The sequence below is a fragment of the Mobula hypostoma genome, chromosome 3, assembly GCF_963921235.1.
Source record: "Mobula hypostoma chromosome 3, sMobHyp1.1, whole genome shotgun sequence".
NCBI classification, from domain to species: Eukaryota; Metazoa; Chordata; class Chondrichthyes; order Myliobatiformes; family Myliobatidae; genus Mobula; species Mobula hypostoma.
The window spans coordinates 114,640,679-114,659,053 of record NC_086099.1 but is presented as its reverse complement, the minus strand read 5'-3'; the positions used below and the strand labels follow the sequence as shown (position 1 = coordinate 114,659,053).

Below are 18,375 nucleotides of genomic sequence, written 5' to 3'. Positions count from 1 at the left end.
TCCTATGTCACATCTTTCTACTGATTTGATGCCATTCTTTACCAGCAGAGCCACACCACCCCTCTGCCTACCTTCCTATCTCTCCGATGCAACGTGTAACCTTGGACATTCAGCCCCCATCTACAACTACTCTTCAGCCAAAACATCATACCTGACAATCTGTAGTAGTGCAACAAGATCATCCCCCTTATTTCTTATACTCTGTGCATTGAGATATCACACTTTGAGTACTGTATTTGCTGCCCTTTTTGATTCTGTATCCCTGGTGGCTGCAATTTTGTTTTATCACCTTCCTGACAGTTTGACTGAACACTGCCTTTGTTTTTTTTCAATCCGCTCCTGAATCCCTTCACTCCGGTTCCCACCCCCTTTGCCAAATTAGTTTAAACCCTCCCCAACAGCTCTAACAAACCTGCCTGCAAGAATATTGGCCCCCCTCAGGTTCAGGTGTAACCCGTCACTTTTGTACAGGTCATACCTCCCGCAGAAGAGAGCCCAGTTATCCAAGAACCTGAAGCCCTGTCCCCTGCGCCAGCATCTCAACCACACATTAATCTGCCAAATCATCCTGTTTCTATCCTCACTTGCACGTGATACAGGCAATAATCCAGAAGTTACTACCCAGGAGGTCCTGCTTCTTGGCTTTCTACTTAGCTCTCTAAATTCTGTTTTCAGGACCTCGTTGTTTTTCCTTCCTATGTCATTGGTACCAATATGAACCAAGACATCTGGCTGCTCTCCCTCCCTCTCCAAAATGTTGTGGACATGATCTGAGACATCCCTGATCCTGGCACCTGGGAGGCAACTTACCATCCAGGCGTCTCTGTTTACGTTACGTCCACAGAGTCTCCTGTCTGTTCTCCTAAGTATACAGTCCCTATCACTACCGCTCCCCTCTTCTCCATCTTTCTCTTCTGCACCACGGACCCATGCTCAGTGCCAGTAACCTGGTCTCCATGCACAACATCCTCCACAACAGTATCCAAAACGGTATACTTATCTTTGAGGGGAATGGCCACAGGGGTGCTCCATTCCTATTCATATTTCCATTTCTGCTGACAGTCACCCAGATACTGCCTCCTGCAACTTCGGAGTGACTACTTCCCTGTAACTCTGATCAATTATCTCCCCACTCCCCCGTACAAGCTGAAGGTCATACAGCTGCTGCTCCAGATCCCTAACACAGTCTTCAAGGAGCTGCAGCTGGATGCACTTCACGCAGGTGAAGTTCCCTGGGAGACTCTGGCTCTCCCAGGCCTCCCAACACCCGGCATGAAGAACACACAGATAGTACCCAGTGTACTAAATGGCTGCCGTATGTCCTCACTGTGGCGTACGTGCATTTTTTCTGGGTGTCTAAAGACATACTAGATAGGTTAATTGGTGATTGTAAATTGTCCATGGTTAGGTTAGGGTGAATCGATATTCTGCGGTTCTTGGGATAGCCAGCTGGAAGGGCCTACTCCACACTGTATAAATAGGTGAATGAAGAATGTTTATAGATTCATAATCAGTGTCTTCCATTTCAGTAGGGGGAGAAACCTACCGAACGAACTAAACCAATCCCTTCTGCCTGCCAATCCATCCACTTTCCTCACATTCCTGTGCCTATCTAAACATCCTTTAAAATAGCTGTGCAGCAGTTAGCACGACACCGTTACAGCTCAGGGCATCAGATCGGCGCTTATAGTTCACTTCCCATTTCCACTGTACATCCTCCAAATGGAAGGTGTGGGCTTTCTCCAAGTCTTGCAGTTTCTCCCACAATCCAAAGGTGTACTGGTCATTATAAATTATCCCATGATTATGTAGGGCATCGGGTGTTGCTTGGCGGTGCAGCTCGAAGGGCTGGAATGGCTTCTTCTGTATCTCTAAACTAAAAATTTAAAAAATGAACTAAAATTCTCTAATGATTCTGCCTGTACCATCACCCCTGCCGGTGTATTCCAGACACCCACCTCTCTCTGTTTTTTGAAAAACCTTGCACCTTGTATCTCCTTTAAACTTGTCCCCCTCTCATCTTAAATGCATGTCCTCTATTTTTAGACATTTCAACCTTGGGGTAAAAATGCTCGTTGTCTACACTCTGCCTCTTGTAAACCTTTGATAGAGTCAGAATGGTGACCTTGACGCTTTATCTGCTTGAGGCCTCCACGAGCAGAGGGTTCAGTCGGAGAAAGCAAAAGAAAAGAAAAGCTCTAGGTGAAGTTTTTCCCCTTCTCTTCTGTACATCTGCTCAGTTCAGGACAGTCGAGATGCCAGGCGGGATGGTGGAATGCTCCTCTTGTGGGATACGGGAAGGCAGGAAAACCTCCAGTGTCCCTGACGAGTAGAACTGCGAGAAGTGTGTTTAGCTGCAGCTTCTAACAATCTGCATTAAGGAGCTGGAGCTGGAACTGGATGAACTCTGGATCATTCCAGAGGCTGGGGGGGGGGGGGGCGGGCGGTGGTAGACAGGACATTTCAAGGGTTAGTTAGACCCAAAGAGCAGGACACAGGAGCCTGAGCGATAGTCAGGAATCAGAAAGGGGTTATGGACCCTGTAGCCATCCCTATCAAGGACAGGTGGATCACTTTGGATACCGTCGGGAGGTTGGGGAGAGGGGGAGGATTGACCTAACAAATGAAAGTCACAGTAGTCGGGTTTCTGACACTGAGTCTACCTCTGTGACTCAGATAAGAAGGGGGCAGAAGAGGCACGCTGCGTTGATGGGATTCGTTAGTTAGGGAACAGACAGGAGGTTCTGTGTGCAAGAACAAGATTCCCAGATGGTATGTTGCATCCCAGGTGTCAGGACCAAGTCCTTGGCATTCTGAAGTAGGAGGATGAACAGCCAGAGTCCATGTCAGTACCAGTGACATGGGTAGGACAAGTGACAAGGTTCTCCATAGGGAGTTGGGTGCCGAGTTAACGGGCAGAACCTTCAGGGCTGTGATCTCAGGATTGCTACCTGTGCCTTGTGCTAGTGAGGCCAGAACTAGAAAGATTATACAGTTTAATACGTGGCTAAGGAGTTGGTGTAGGAGAGAGGGCATAAGATTTTTGATTCATTGGACTCCCTTGCAAGGAAGGTGAGACCTGTTCAAAAGGGACGGTTTGCACCTGAACTGGAAGGGGACTAATATGCTATCAGGAAGGTTTGTTAATGCTGCACGGTGGGGTTTAAACTAGAGCTGCAAGGCGATGGGAACCAGAGAACCAGAACAGTTAGTGGAGAGGTTGTGGAGGCAGATGTTGGTAAGACCTCAAAGTTAGGAATCAAAAAGTTAAGCATGGTGTGACGAGTATCCTGAGCTGCCAATATTTCAATGCAAGAAGTATTGTAGGAAAGGTGGCTGGTTTACAAACACAGGCAATGTGTAGTGAGGAGAGGCTGTTGGTAGGGCAAAATTGAAATCAAACAATGTAAAAAGCAGACAAAATCGTGAATACAGGACTGAAGGTGTGTAGTATACAGAATAAGGTAGGTGAACTTGCAGCACAGTTGCAGATTGGCAGGTATGATGTTCTAGGCTTCACTGAATCATGGATGAAAGATTATGGCCAGGAGCTTAAGGATACACATTGTATCGAAAAGATAGGCAGGAAGGCACAGGGGGCTGCGTTGTTCTGTTGGTAAAAAAAAATGAAATTAAATCATAAGAAAGAGGTGACATAAAGAAGGTATTCAATCATTGTGGATAGAGTTAAGGAACTACAAGGCTAAAGAGATCCTGATGGGAGCTGTATACAGACTCCCAGATAGTAGAAAGGATCTGGTCTACAAATTACAATGGGAGATAGAAAATGCATGCCAAAAGGGCAATGTTACAATGGTCATGGGGGACTTCAATACGCAGGTAGATTGAGGAACCAAGAACCTGAGGGTGATGCTGGATTCTGGGAGGGGGGAGGGGGGGTTGTGAGCGAGATTTCGAGAATGCCTACGAGATGGTTTTCTTTAGAGCAACCCGTGGTTGAGCGGACGAGGGAATTCTAGATTGGGTGTTGTGCAATGAACCAGAATTAATTAGAGAGCTTAAGGGGAAGGTGATCACGATATGATCGAATTCACCTGAAATTTAAGAAGGAGAAACTAAAGTCAGATGTATCAGTAAGTGGAGTAAGGGGAATTACAGAGGCATGAGAGAGGAGTTGACCAAATTTGATTGGAAAAGAACACTGGCAGGGATGAGGGCAGAGCAGCAATGGCTGGAATTTCTGGAAGCAATTTGGAAGGCACAGGATATTTACATCCCAAAGAGGAAGAAGTATTCTAAAGGAAAGATTACACAACCATGACTAACAAGAGAAGTCAAAGCCAACATAAAAGCCAAAGAGAGGGCATATAATAGAGCAAAAATTAGTGGTAAGTTATAGGAAGCTTTCAAATACCAACAGTAGGCAATTAAAAAAAAGTCATTATGAAAGTAAGCCACCCAATAATATTAAAGAGGATACCAAAAGTTTCTTCAGGTACATAAAGTGTGAAAGAGGTGAGAGTGGATACTTGACCACTGGAAATCAGTGCTGGAGGGGAGTAATGGGGAAAAGGAAATGGCAGATGAACTGAATATGTATTTTGCATTAGTCTTCACTGTGGAAGACACTAGCAGTATGATGGAAGTTCCAGGTGTCAGGGGTCATGAAGTATGTGAAGTTACCATAACTAGAGAGAAGGTTCTTGGGAAACTGAAAGGTCTGAGGTTAGATAAGTCACCTGGACCAGATGGTGTGCCTCCCAGGGTTCTGAAAGAGGTAGCTGAAGAGATTCTGGAGGCATTAGTAATGATCTTTAAAGAATCACTAGATTCTGGAATAGTTCCAAAAGACTGGAAAATTGCAAATGTCACTCCACTGTTCAAGAAGGGAGAGAGGCAGAAGAAAGGAATGATAAGCCAGTTAGTCTGACCTCAGTGGTTGGGAAGATGTTGGGAGTTGATTATTAAGGATAAGGTCTCAGGGTACTTCGAATACACTGTAGTCAGCATGGTTTCCTTAAGGGAAAATCCTGCCTGTCAAATCTGTTGAATTCTTTGAAGAAACAGCAAGCTGGGTAGACAAAGGAGAATCAGCTGATGTTGTGTACTTGGATTTTCAGACCTTTGACAAGGTGCCAGCCATGAGGTTGGTATTACAGTAAAGATTCTAGCATAGATAAAGCAGTGGCTGATTGGCACGAGGTAAAGGGAGCCTTTTCTGGTCGGCTGCCGGTGACTCGTAGGGTTCCACGAGGGTCGTGTTGGGACAAATTCTTTTACATTATATGTCAATGATTTGGATGATGGAATTGATGGCTTTATTGCGAAGTTTGCAGATGATATGAAGATAAGTGGTGGGGGAGGTAGTTTTGAGGAAGTAGAGAGGCTACAGAAGGACTTAGATAGATTAGAAGAATGGGCAAAGAAATGGCAGTTGGAATACAGGGTCAGGAAGTGTATGGTCATGCACTTTGGTAGAAGAAATGAAGGAGTTTTATTTTCTAAATGGAGAGTTAATACAAAATACTGAGGTGCAAAGGGACTTGGGCGTGCTTGTGCAGGATTCCTTAAAGGTTAATTTGCAGGTAGAGTCTGTGGTGAGGAAGGCAAATGTAATGTTAGCATTCATTTCAAGAGGACTCGAGCAGTTTTGGGCCCCTTAGAAAGGATGTGCTGAAGAGGGTTTAAAGGAGATTTACAAAAATTATTCGAGGATTGAATGGCTTGTCATATGAAGAGCTGGGGGCCTGTATTCACTAGAATTCAGAAGAATGAGGGGTGACCTTATTGAAACCTATCAAACAGTGAAAAGCCTTGACAGAGTGGATGTGAAGATTTTTCCCATGGTGGGAGAGTCAAGACCATAAGACACAGCCTCAGAACAGAGAGGTGCCCTTTTAGAACAGAAATGAGGGGGAATTTCTTTAGCCAGAGAGTGATGAATCTGTGGAATTCTTTGCCACAGGCAGCTGTGGAGGCCAAGTCATTGTGTATATTTAAGATAGAGTTTGATCAATTCTTGATGGGTCAGGGCAAGAAGGGATACAGGGAGAAAGCAGGAGACTGGGGCTGAGAGGGAAAATGGATCAGCCACAATGAAATGGAGCGGATGTAATGGGCTAACTGGCCTAATTCTGCTCCTATATCTTATGATCGATCAGATCTCCCTCAGCCTTTGTCCAATCTCTCGTTAGAGCACATGCCCTCTAATCCAGGTAGATTCCTGGTAAACAAACTCATTCGTAAGGCCAGTGATGTTGTGGGGATGGAACTGGACTCTCTGATGTTGGTGTCTGAAAAGAGGATGCTGTCCAAGTCACATGACATCTTGGACAATGTCTCCCATCTACTACATAATGTACTGGTTGGGCACAGGAGTACATTCAGCCAAAGACTCATTCCAATGAGATGCAACACGGAGCATCATAGGAAGTCATTCCTGCCTGTGGCTATCAAACTTTACAACTCCTCCCTTGGTGGGTCAGACACCCTGAGCCAATAGGCTGGTCCTGGACTTATTTCCTGGCATAATTTACATATTACTATTTAATTATTTATTGTGCAACTGTAACAAAAACCAATTTCCCCCGGGATCGACAAAGTATGACTATGACTATGACTAAACCTCCTCTGCACCCTTTGCAAGGCCTCAGTGTCCTTCCTGTAATGGGGTGTCGAGGACTGAATGGGAAATTGTTAAAAGTAGACAGAATAAATATGATGAGGAATGGATCCAGGAATGATCAAACAACTGGTCTATAACATCAGTAAGCGTTCAGGCCAATCAAGGATTCTATGAGAAAGAGAGACATTTTAGCAAAGGAGGACGAGGGGAATTGTAAACACAAGATGCTGCAGATACTGGAAATGCAGAGTAACACACACAAAATGCTGGAGGAACTCAGGCGGTCAGGCAGTATCTATGAAGGGGAATAAACCGGCAACGTTTTGGGCCGAGACCCTTCAAGACTGCCGATATCAAATGACTCTGATCCGTATTACTCTAGGGGTCTTGGGGAGGGTTTTACTAAACAAATGAAGGGATCTGGTTTTGTGTAGAATAATTGGAATGGTTGGGTGAAGTAATGGACCACGATAATTGCAGCTGGCGCATTAAGGTTGTTATAGCTGGAAGTCCTGCCGACCTCACCAATGCCAATGCTGGCTTTTATTTTATTATTTTTTTGGTTTAATTTAGAGATAAAGTATGGAACAGGTCCTTCAGCCCCGCACCCATCGACTTAACCCGCGTCTAATCACAGGACAACTTACAAAGACCAATTAGCCTACTAAGTGGTACATCTTTGGATTGGGGGGGCAGTGTACAATTTCCTTACAGAAGACTCCAACACCCCAAGTTGTGATGGTGCTACTCTACTGTAATACCATTTTACAAGGACTAGGATGGGATTCGCCTCTGCTCCCTCATCCTGGTATTTTCACCAAGCCCCCCTAGGCTTCACTGGTCCTCCCAAAAGAAATGAACGTTTTTTTCACCTCACTGTTCAGAAAACTATGTCAACCCTTTCCCCAAATTGAGTCTTCCCCTCAACCCTGTTCCCCTCCCAACTTCCAACGTGGAGGTTTAACATGCTCACGGAATGGAAACATCAGTGCCTTTGAATAGAAAATCTTACAAAAATGATACAAACCAGTCCAACATGGGTGAAGCCCGTACCTTCATGGAACACATCTACAAGGAGCGATGTTGTAGGAAAGCAGCACCCGTCATCAGGGACCCCACCATCTTAGTTGCCATCAGGCAGAACGTATAGGAGCTTCAGGACCCACACCACAAGGTTCAAGGAGTTATTACCCCTCAACCATCAGGCTCTTTAACCAGTGGGGATAACTTCACTTGCCCCATCACTGACCTGTTCCCACAACTGATCAGCCCATGTTCTTAATATTTATGGATTATTTTGTTTCTTTTTCTCTCATTTTTGTATCAGCACGAGTGCCTTTGTCACGTGCAGTGTTTCATTGATGTGTTTCTTTGTATTTGCCGTGAATGCACTCTGATAGTAAATCTATTTGAACTGCAGACAACCTCTCATACATCGAACACATTTTCGAGATGTCCCGGCGACCCGACCTCCTGACCATGGTGATTGACTACAGGACCAAGGTTTTAAACATCTCCGAGGATGAGGAGGTGGACTCCAAGTTTACCCGCATCCCCAGTGCCATCAAGTACAAAGGTGAGAAAGCCCAGGGTTGGGGCCGGGGGTGGGGGGAGAGAGGGGATCCGATGGGCCACCCAAACCCAGGTAGGAGGTCAATAGGTCCTGTATCTCTGCCAGCCACCCTCTCCAATCCTGGAATGTCCAACCTGCATGACTGGGCCTTAAGGCTAAATCAGGGGTAAGGGCAGGGAATGGCATTGTGCATGAAGCAAGGGTTTCAGGGCGGAGAGATGAGAGGTCAACGGGGTTTGGGACGATGGTGTAGAGGACTGTGGGATTTTTGGGGGAGGAAGGGGTCCCATGGAGATGGTGGGCCAGGTGTGAGAGATGTCCAGTGTCTTCAAGAGGAAAAAAGGCCACAGGAATCCATGAGTCAGGGGTGAGAAGACCGGCTAATAATCCCTTCCTCCTTGTTTTCCCCAGACATCCTTCGGCAGCCATCTGAGGACGAGATCATCAAACTGAAACTGCCCCCCAAGAAGGCCTGAGCCGTGGCCAGTGAAGGCCCTGGAGCAAGCAAATGGGGGAGAGAGCGAGAGCAAGAGAGAATGTGCGTGTGGGGAGGGGGGGGAGAAAGAACCTGCATTCAGAAATAGTGTTTGTAACAAGAAAAAAAAACTAACCCACCAGTAACATTAACCTGTAACTTTGCAAAAAAAAAACTCCCTACCCCACCCACCACCATACATCATGATCTGTTGTGTTGTGTTACCGGGATCTTCCTGTGCACCTGAAGCCTGCCCCCTTGGTGGAGGCAAAGAAGAGGCTACAACAGCCTTGGCCCCCACCCACCCCTATCTATCTAGCCTTCAACTCTATGCAAATTCTGAGATATTGGGTGGGATGCAACACCATCCCTCCCTCTCTACCCCCCCCCCCCACCCACCCAGCCCGGCCGACTGGAGTCAGGGTGTGACACCCACAAAGCCTGACGCCAAGTGGGGACTGAGGCTTTGGTCCGGGCAGGCCTTAATTCTTTTGGAGGTGTCCCTCAGGACAGGATGGGGGGTGGGGACAGAAACAGATGGCAAGGTAAGCAGAGGCCAGCCGGTTGGGGGGAGGGTAGGGAATAATAAAAATGGCCACCAGTTGGCAGGAGGAGTGAGAAATGGCAAAGCCTCTGAGTTGAGAGAAGAGGGGAGGGGTACAGGGCCAGGAGAGGGATTCCCAGCGGGATGGGGCTGGCCTACAGCCAATAGGCCTCAACCTCTGAAAAGTCTTAATCACTAGGCCTCAGGCCTCGACCTGCACAACTTCCTGTTGGGTGGGGAGGAAAAGTGCCCCAGCTCCAGCCCTGGCCCCCAGGCCCAGGCTGTGGAGGGGCAGGCAGGGTCCCGGCGCCACATTCCTGCTAACCTGCCGATTAACAGCCAGTCCGTGTGCAAACCGCTGAAGCATTACTGGAGTGTGTCATTAAATGCGTTGTGCACCCAAGAGATGGTTTTGTCTTCTGATTGGGAGGGGCATGCGTAAAGACAAAATGTTGCTAGAGGGGTGACTGGGTGGCTGAGGGGTCATGGTTGATGTGGGAGGGGTCAGGCAACCTGGTTCAACCCCATCATTGGCGCAAACCTTTCCCAGGACACGAGAATGAATAGGAAATTGGTTGACTGGCAGGAGGCAAAGAGTCGGAATAAAAGGAGTCTTTTCTGTTTGGCTGCTGGTGACTGGTGGTGTTCCACAGGGTCGGTTTTGGGACTGCTACTTTTCACATTATACGCCTGTGGTCTGGTGCTGAAATCGATGGCTTTCTGGCGAAGTTTGCAACATTACAAAGATAGGTGGAGAGGCAGATAGTATTGAGGAAGCACAGAGTCTGCAGAAGGACTTGGACAGATTGGGGGCATATGCAAAGTGGCAGATGGAATACAGTGTCAGGAAGTGTATGTTCATGCATTTTTGCAGAAGAAATAAAGGTGGGGACCATTTTCCAAATGGGAAAAGTCTCTTTATAAAGCACCAATGAAGCTGCACTTGGGGTATTGAGAGCAGTTTTGGGCCCCCTATCTAAGAAAGGATGTACTGGCATTGGAGACAGACCAGAGGAGGCTCACGAAAATGATTCCAGGAATGAAAGGGTTAATGTATGAGGTGCTTTTGATGGCTTTGGCCCTGTACTCACTGGAGTTCAGAAGAATGAAGGATGACCTCATTGAAATCTATCGACTACTGGAAAGGATGTGGAGAGGATATTTCCAAAAGTGGGGGAGTCTAGAACCTGAGAGCAGAGCCTCAGTATAGAGGTATGTCCCTTTAAAACAGAGATAAGGAAGCAGTTCTTCAGCCAGAGGTGGTGAATCTGTGGAATTCATTACTACAGACAGCTGCAGAGGCCAAATCATTGAGTATATTTAAAGCGGAGCTTTACCAGTACTTGATTAGTCAAGCTGTCAAAGGTTACAGTGAGAAGGCAGAAGAGGGTTGAGAAGGAAATGGAATGAATGGAACAGCAGACTCAATGGGTCAAGTGGCCTAATTCTGCTCCCATGTCTTATGGAAGAAACAGGCAAAGACACTCACCCTGCCTCCCGCCCCTTCCTCACCACCCCCACCACCCCGCTCCCCGGAATGAGTAAAAGACTGAAAAGCAGCAATAACACTTTATTTTATATAGACATTGAAGGAGAAGCCCGTGGCATGGGAGTGGGGAGAAAGCGGGTACATGATACATTACAAGCTGGGAAAATAAACCCTGTAAGTGGAGTGGAGGGGATGGGAGTATCCACTGGGAAATCTGGCCCATAGCTCAAAACCCAACAAACCAGATTGCAGGTGGGACAGAAGAGACACCAGGCACTGGGATCTGGAAAAGAAATCATGGAACAGACAGTAAACCTTGGAGAATATATTGAGTGAGGGTCCAGATGGTGGAACATGCAGCTGGAGCTGAGCCAGCAAGAGAGCGAGTTAACTGGAAAGCCAGAACCAGAAGGTAGAGTTGAGGAGTAAGAAAACTTGGAACAGGATTACAATGTGAAAGAGCATTCAGAGAACGTGCAGCTCACAATTTAGAAAACCTGGAACCAACAAAATGGGCTAAATATCAAATCCAGGACTTGTATAGAGATATCTGGAAAAGTAGCAACTGGATTAGGGGGGGGGGGAAGGCGGAGATTGTTTGGAAATCTGGGAGCAGTATTCCAAGGCAGCGATTGGAAATTGGGTTGCCAGGAAATAGAAGCAGGATCCAGTCAGTACACTGCAAAGGGATACAAGGAAAGCCCGAGCTGGATCAGAGTCCACAGGGAATGCAGACGTCAATTTCTAAAACACCAATTTTACAGAGGCAGAGAGCGACATGAGAATTCCCAACATGTCAGGGGCAGCCACTCACTGCACACACCAGCACGCAGGAGCAACCATCCAAATTTGGGGAGCTCAGCGGAATTGCAGTGAGCTGATACGCAGACCGATCACATCCTTGCCAATCTGAGTCACCTAGAAAATAAAACAGCGAGGGTTAATGAAAAGGCAACAAACACCGACCAGTGTCTCTCAGTCCCCCTCATGGAGATATCTGTACACCGACCAGTGTCTCAGTCCCCCTCATGGAGATATCTGTACACCGACCAGTGTCTCTCAGTCCTTCTCCCTCAGTAGGATATCTGTACAACGACCAGTGTCTCAGTCCTTCTCCCTCAGGGGGATATCTGTACACCAACCAGTGTCTCAGTCCCCCTCATGGAGATATCTGTACACTGACCAGTGTGTCTCAGTCCCCCTCATGGAGATATCTGTACACCGACCAGTGTCTCTCAGTCCTTCTCCCTCAGTAGGATATCTGTACACTGACCAGTGTCTCAGTCACCCTTACTCAGGGGGATATCTGTACACTGACCAGTGTCTCAGTCCCCCTCATGGAGATATCTGTACACTGACCAGTGTCTCTCAGTCCCCCTCACTCAGGGGGATATCTGTACACCGACCAGTGTCTCTCAGTCCTTCTCCCTCATGGAGATATCTGTACACCGACCAGTGTCTCTCAGTCCTTCTCCCTCAGGGGGATATCTGTACACTGACCAGTGTCTCAGTCCCCCTCATGGAGATATCTGTACAACGACCAGTGTCTCAGTCCCCCTCATGGAGATATCTGTACACCGACCTGTGTCTCAGTCCCCCTCATGGAGATATCTGTACACCGACCAGTGTCTCAGTCCCCCTCATGGAGATATCTGTACACCGACCAGTGTCTCAGTCCCCCTCACGGAGATATCTGTACACCGACCAGTGTCTCAGTCCCCCTCACGGAGATATCTGTACACCGACCAGTGTCTCAGTCCCCCTCATGGAGATATCTGTACACCGACCAGTGTCTCAGTCCCCCTCATGGAGATATCTGTACACCGACCAGTGTCTCAGTCCCCCTCACGGAGATATCTGTACACCGACCAGTGTCTCAGTCCCGCTCATGGAGATATCTGTACACCGACCAGTGTCTCAGTCCCCCTCATGGAGATATCTGTACACCGACCAGTGTCTCTCAGTCCTTCTCCCTCAGTAGGATATCTGTACACTGACCAGTGTCTCAGTCCCCCTCACTCAGGGGGATATCTGTACACCGACCAGTGTCTCAGTCCCCCTCATGGAGATATCTGTACACCGACCAGTGTCTCAGTCCCCCTCATGGAGATATCTGTACACCGACCAGTGTCTCAGTCCCCCTCATGGAGATATCTGTACACCGACCAGTGTCTCAGTCCCCCTCATGGAGATATCTGTCCACCGACCAGTGTCTCAGTCCTTCTCCCTCAGTAGGATATCTGTACACCGACCAGTGTGTCTCAGTCCCCCTCATGGAGATATCTGTACACCGACCAGTGTCTCTCAGTCCTTCTCCCTCATGGAGATATCTGTACACTGACCAGTGTCTCTCAGTCCTTCTCCCTCAGTAGGATATCTGTACACTGACCAGTGTCTCAGTCCCCCTCATGGAGATATCTGTACATTGACCAGTGTCTCAGTCCCCCTCACTCAGGGGGATATCTGTACACTGACCAGTGTCTCAGTCCCCCTCATGGAGATATCTGTACACTGACCAGTGTCTCTCAGTCCCCCTCACTCAGGGGGATATCTGTACACCGACCAGTGTCTCTCAGTCCTTCTCCCTCATGGAGATATCTGTACACCGACCAGTGTCTCTCAGTCCTTCTCCCTCATGGAGATATCTGTACACCGACCAGTGTCTCTCAGTCCTTCTCCCTCAGGGGGATATCTGTACACTGACCAGTGTCTCAGTCCCCCTCACGGAGATATCTGTACACCGACCAGTGTCTCAGTCCCCCTCATGGAGATATCTGTACACCGACCAGTGTCTCAGTCCTTCTCCCTCAGTAGGATATCTGTACACCGACCAGTGTGTCTCAGTCCCCCTCATGGAGATACCTGTACACCGACCAGTGTCTCTCAGTCCTTCTCCCTCATGGAGATATCTGTACACTGACCAGTGTCTCAGTCCCCCTCATGGAGATATCTGTACACTGACCAGTGTCTCTCAGTCCCCCTCACTCAGGGGGATATCTGTACACCGACCAGTGTCTCTCAGTCCTTCTCCCTCATGGAGATATCTGTACACCGACCAGTGTCTCTCAGTCCTTCTCCCTCATGGAGATATTGTACACCGACCAGTGTCTCTCAGTCCTTCTCCCTAAGGGGGATATCTGTACACTGACCAGTGTCTCAGTCCCCCTCATGGAGATATCTGTACACCGACCAGTGTCTCTCAGTCCCCCTCATGGAGATATCTGTACACTGACCAGTGTCTCAGTCCTTCTCCCTCAGTAGGATATCTGTACACCGACCAGTGTGTCTCAGTCCCCCTCATGGAGATATCTGTACACCGACCAGTGTCTCTCAGTCCTTCTCCCTCATGGAGATATCTGTACACTGACCAGTGTCTTTCAGTCCTTCTCCCTCAGTAGGATATCTGTACACTGACCAGTGTCTCAGTCCCCCTCATGGAGATATCTGTACACTGACCAGTGTCTCTCAGTCCCCCTCACTCAGGGGGATATCTGTACACCGACCAGTGTCTCTCAGTCCTTCTCCCTCATGGAGATATCTGTACACCGACCAGTGTCTCTCAGTCCTTCTCCCTCAGGGGGATATCTGTACACTGACCAGTGTCTCAGTCCCCCTCATGGAGATATCTGTACACCGACCAGTGTTTCAGTCCCCCTCACGGAGATATCTGTACACCGACCAGTGTCTCAGTCCCCCTCACGGAGATATCTGTACACCGACCAGTGTCTCAGTCCCCCTCACGGAGATATCTGTACACCGACCAGTGTCTCAGTCCCCCTCACGGAGATATCTGTACACCGACCAGTGTCTCAGTCCCCCTCACGGAGATATCTGTACACCGACCAGTGTCTCTCAGTCCTTCTTCCTCAGTAGGATATCTGTACACTGACCAGTGTCTCAGTCCCCCTCATGGAGATATCTGTACACTGACCAGTGTCTCAGTCCCCCTCACTCAGGGGGATATCTGTACACTGGCCAGTGTCTCTCAGGGCGATACCTGTAGACTAACTGGTATCTCTTAGTCCAGGGGTCCCCAAACTTCTTCGCACTGCGGACCAGTTTCATATTGACAATATTCTTGCGGACCGGCCAACCTGGGGTGGGGGGGGGGCGGGGGTGGTGGATGGTAGGGTTGCCAATGAACAAGAGTAGGAGTCAAATACATTGGGTTTACCCCAGAGAAAGACTACAATGACCATGAAGCCTTGCGCAGGCACCAGTGCGCGTGCATGTACGTGCCCATTTTTTCTACAAATCGTTTTTAGCGATTCTGTTCGGGGGGTGTTAATCACGAACGCAATATAGGTGATAAGTGGCTAATACACTTAATTTCATTTCTAAAAGGGTTTATCTAACGAATTTAACATTAAACACACGGCATATTTTCCTTACATGAATACAGTGATAAGTCAATTATCAGGGGAGCTTGAAGGAAGTGTTGAACGAACTTCCAGTAAAAGTGGTAGAGGCAGGTTTGATATTATCATTTAAAGAAAAATTGGATAGGTATATGGGCAGGAAAGGAATAGAGGGTTATGGGCTGAGCGCAGGTCGGTGGGACTAGATGAAAGTAACGTTTGGCATAGACTAGATGGGCCGAGATGGCCTGTTTCCGTGCTGTAATTGTTACATGGTTATATAAGTCAGTAGCATCATAACATCTTAAGTAACATTTTAAAAGTGGTAGAGGCAGGTTTGATATTATCATTTAAAGAAAAATTGGATAGGTATATGGGCAGGAAAGGAATGGAGGGTTATGGGCTGAGCGCAGGTCGGTGGGACTAGATGAAAGTAACGTTTGGCATAGACTAGATGGGCCGAGATGGCCTGTTTCCGTGCTGTAATTGTTACATGGTTATATAAGTCAGTAGCATCATAACATCTTAAGTAACATTTGGATATTAAACACACAGCACATATTTTCCCCGTATGAACATATAAAATCATTGCAACACACCAATATCGCTGAATCAGTGGGAGCCCTGGGATTGTTTCCCTGCAACAAGACGGTCCTATCGAGGAGCGATGGGAGACAGTGATACTCGAAGGGGGTTCCTTATGCCCAGTCTATTCTGCAATTTAGTTTTTGTTGCATTCATTGCAGAGATATGTTGGAAATGGAAGCAATGTTTTCAGTGCTTTCATGGCCTTCTCAGGATCTTTAGCCTTGACTTTGATCCAGAATGCCGGCAGAGATGTTATGTCAAACATACTTTTCAGGCTGCCATCATTTGCAAGCTGGAGGAGTTGATCTCCCTCCCGCGCTGACATGGATGACGCGTGCGTAATGACCTCACGTGTCTTCAAGCTCAACAGTGGGCGTGACAGGGAATGAGGAAAGGTGCAGCTGACTCTTATCGCCAAATCATATCGTTTCCTCGCGGCCCGGGACCGGTCCGTGGCCCGGTGGTTGGGGACCGCTGTCTCAGTCCCTCTCTCCCAGGGGGATATCTGTACACTGACCGGTGTCTCTCAGTCCCTCTCTCCCAGGGGAATATCTGTACACCGACCCCCCGACTCTCTTTGCTTTAGGTCCAATGGCTGTTACGTACCGTGGTCACTTTGCAGATCTGACCCTTGAACTCGGGACTGTAGCAGGCTCCACTCAGTGGGCACTTTTCCACAGGCTTCCCCCTGACAATGGGAGTAATTGCAGGTTAATTCTGAAGTTCGATGTTCTGCTTTCAACAGTACGTGAGTGAATCTCAGAAGATGCACACTCACACACAGACTCCTGGTCAATGATCTGCCACCGAAACAATGCCGTGGCAGAGCACACAAGGGATAGTGAAATGAGAGAGGCTCAGGGGAAACAATTAAGTGCTGCCCCTCCCATTCACCTCCACCCAGGATCCCAACCAGTCCTTCAAAGTGAGCCATTACTTCACCTGCCAAGTTGTGTTAGGTAAATTGAAGGGATTGAAGGCAGATAAATCCCCAGGGCCAGATGGTCTGCATCCTAGAGTGCTTAAGGAAGTAGCCCAAGAAATAGTGGATGCATTAGTGATAATTTTTCAAAAGTCGTTGGATTCTGGACTAGTTCCTGAGGATTGGAGGGTGGCTAATGTAACCCCACTTTTTAAAAAAGGAGGGAGAGAGAAACCGGGGAATTATAGACCGGTTAGCCTAACGTCGGTGGTGGGGAAACTGCTGGAGTCAGTTATCAAGGATGTGATAACAGCACATTTGGAAAGCGGTGAAATCATCGGACAAAGTCAGCATGGATTTGTGAAAGGAAAATCATGTCTGACGAATCTCATAGAATTTTTTGAGGATGTAACTAGTAGAGTGGATAGGGGAGAACCAGTGGATGTGGTATATTTGGATTTTCAAAAGGCTTTTGACAAGGTCCCACACGGGAGATTAGTGTGCAAACTTAAAGCACACGGTATTGGGGGTAAGGTATTGGTGTGGGTGGAGAATTGGTTAGCAGACAGGAAGCAAAGAATGGGAATAAACGGGACCTTTTCAGAATGGCAGGCGGTGACTAGTGGGGTACCGCAAGGCTCAGTGCTGGGACCCCAGTTGTTTACAATATATATTAATGACTTGGATGAGGGAATTAAATGCAGCATCTCCAAGTTTGCGGATGACACGAAGCTGGGTGGCAGTGTTAGCTGTGAGGAGGATGCTAAGAGGATGCAGGGTGACTTGGATAGGTTGGGTGAGTGGGCAAACTCATGGCAGATGCAATTTAATGTGGATAAATGTGAAGTTATCCACTTTGGTGGCAAAAATAGGAAAACAGATTATTATCTGAATGGTGGCCGATTAGGAAAAGGGGAGGTGCAACGAGACCTGGGTGTCATTATACACCAGTCATTGAAAGTGGGCATGCAGGTACAGCAGGCGGTGAAAAAGGCGAATGGTATGCTGGCATTTATAGCGAGAGGATTTGAGTACAGGAGCAGGGAGGTACTACTGCAGTTGTACAAGGCCTTGGTGAGACCACACCTGGAGTATTGTGTGCAGTTTTGGTCCCCTAATCTGAGGAAAGACATCTTTGCCATAGAGGGAGTACAAAGAAGGTTCACCAGATTGATTCCTGGGATGGCAGGACTTTCATATGAAGAAAGACTGGATGAACTGGGCTTGTACTCATTGGAATTTAGAAGATTGAGGGGGGATCTGATTGAAACGTATAAGATCCTAAAGGGATTGGACAGGCTAGACGCAGGAAGATTGTTCCCGATGTTGGGGAAGTCCAGAACGAGGGGTCACAGTTTGAGGATAGAGGGGAAGCCTTTTAGGACCGAGATTAGGAAAAACTTCTTCACACAGAGAGTGGTGAATCTGTGGAATTCTCTGCCACAGCAAACTGTTGAGGCCAGTTCATTGGCTATGTTTAAGAGGGAGTTAGATATGGCCCTTGTGGCTACAGGGGTCAGGGGGTATGGAGGGAAGGCTGGGGCGGGGTTCTGAGTTGGATGATCAGCCATGATCATAATAAATGGCGGTGCAGGCTCGAAGGGCCGAATGGCCCACTCCTGCACCTATTTTCTATGTTTCTATGTTTCTATATGATGCTCTCGATCAGCTTCCTCTACACTGCTGACACCCGGCATAAATTGGGAGACTGCTTTGTCGAGCACCTCTGCTCCATCTGCCAAAGCAGGATTTCCCAGTGGGCAAACATTGTAATTCATAGAAACATAGAAAATAGTTGCAGGAGTAGGCCATTCTGCCCTTCGAGCCTGCACCGCCATTC

The 18,375-nt window shown here is 47.8% G+C and overlaps 2 protein-coding genes across 2 annotated transcripts in view; one reads left to right on the top strand and one right to left on the bottom strand.

The window, feature by feature from the left end:
• LOC134344207 (astrocytic phosphoprotein PEA-15) overlaps nucleotides 1-9,573 on the top strand; it is a 35,782-nt gene extending 26,209 nt beyond the window's left edge. The window contains exons 3-4 of the mRNA XM_063043616.1: nucleotides 8,007-8,162; nucleotides 8,571-9,573. Of these exons, the coding sequence (XP_062899686.1) occupies nucleotides 8,007-8,162; nucleotides 8,571-8,635 (221 nt within the window). The 3' untranslated portion in view covers nucleotides 8,636-9,573. The remainder of the gene's footprint in view (nucleotides 1-8,006; nucleotides 8,163-8,570) is intronic.
• Nucleotides 9,574-10,798: 1,225 nt separating this feature from the next.
• The window catches only part of copa (COPI coat complex subunit alpha), a 198,873-nt gene continuing 191,296 nt past the window's right edge, over nucleotides 10,799-18,375 (bottom strand). Inside the window, exons 30-31 of the mRNA XM_063042473.1 lie at nucleotides 16,220-16,301; nucleotides 10,799-11,585 (exon numbers count right to left, since the gene is read on the bottom strand). Coding sequence (XP_062898543.1) covers nucleotides 11,526-11,585; nucleotides 16,220-16,301 — 142 coding nt within the window. The 3' untranslated portion in view covers nucleotides 10,799-11,525. The remainder of the gene's footprint in view (nucleotides 11,586-16,219; nucleotides 16,302-18,375) is intronic.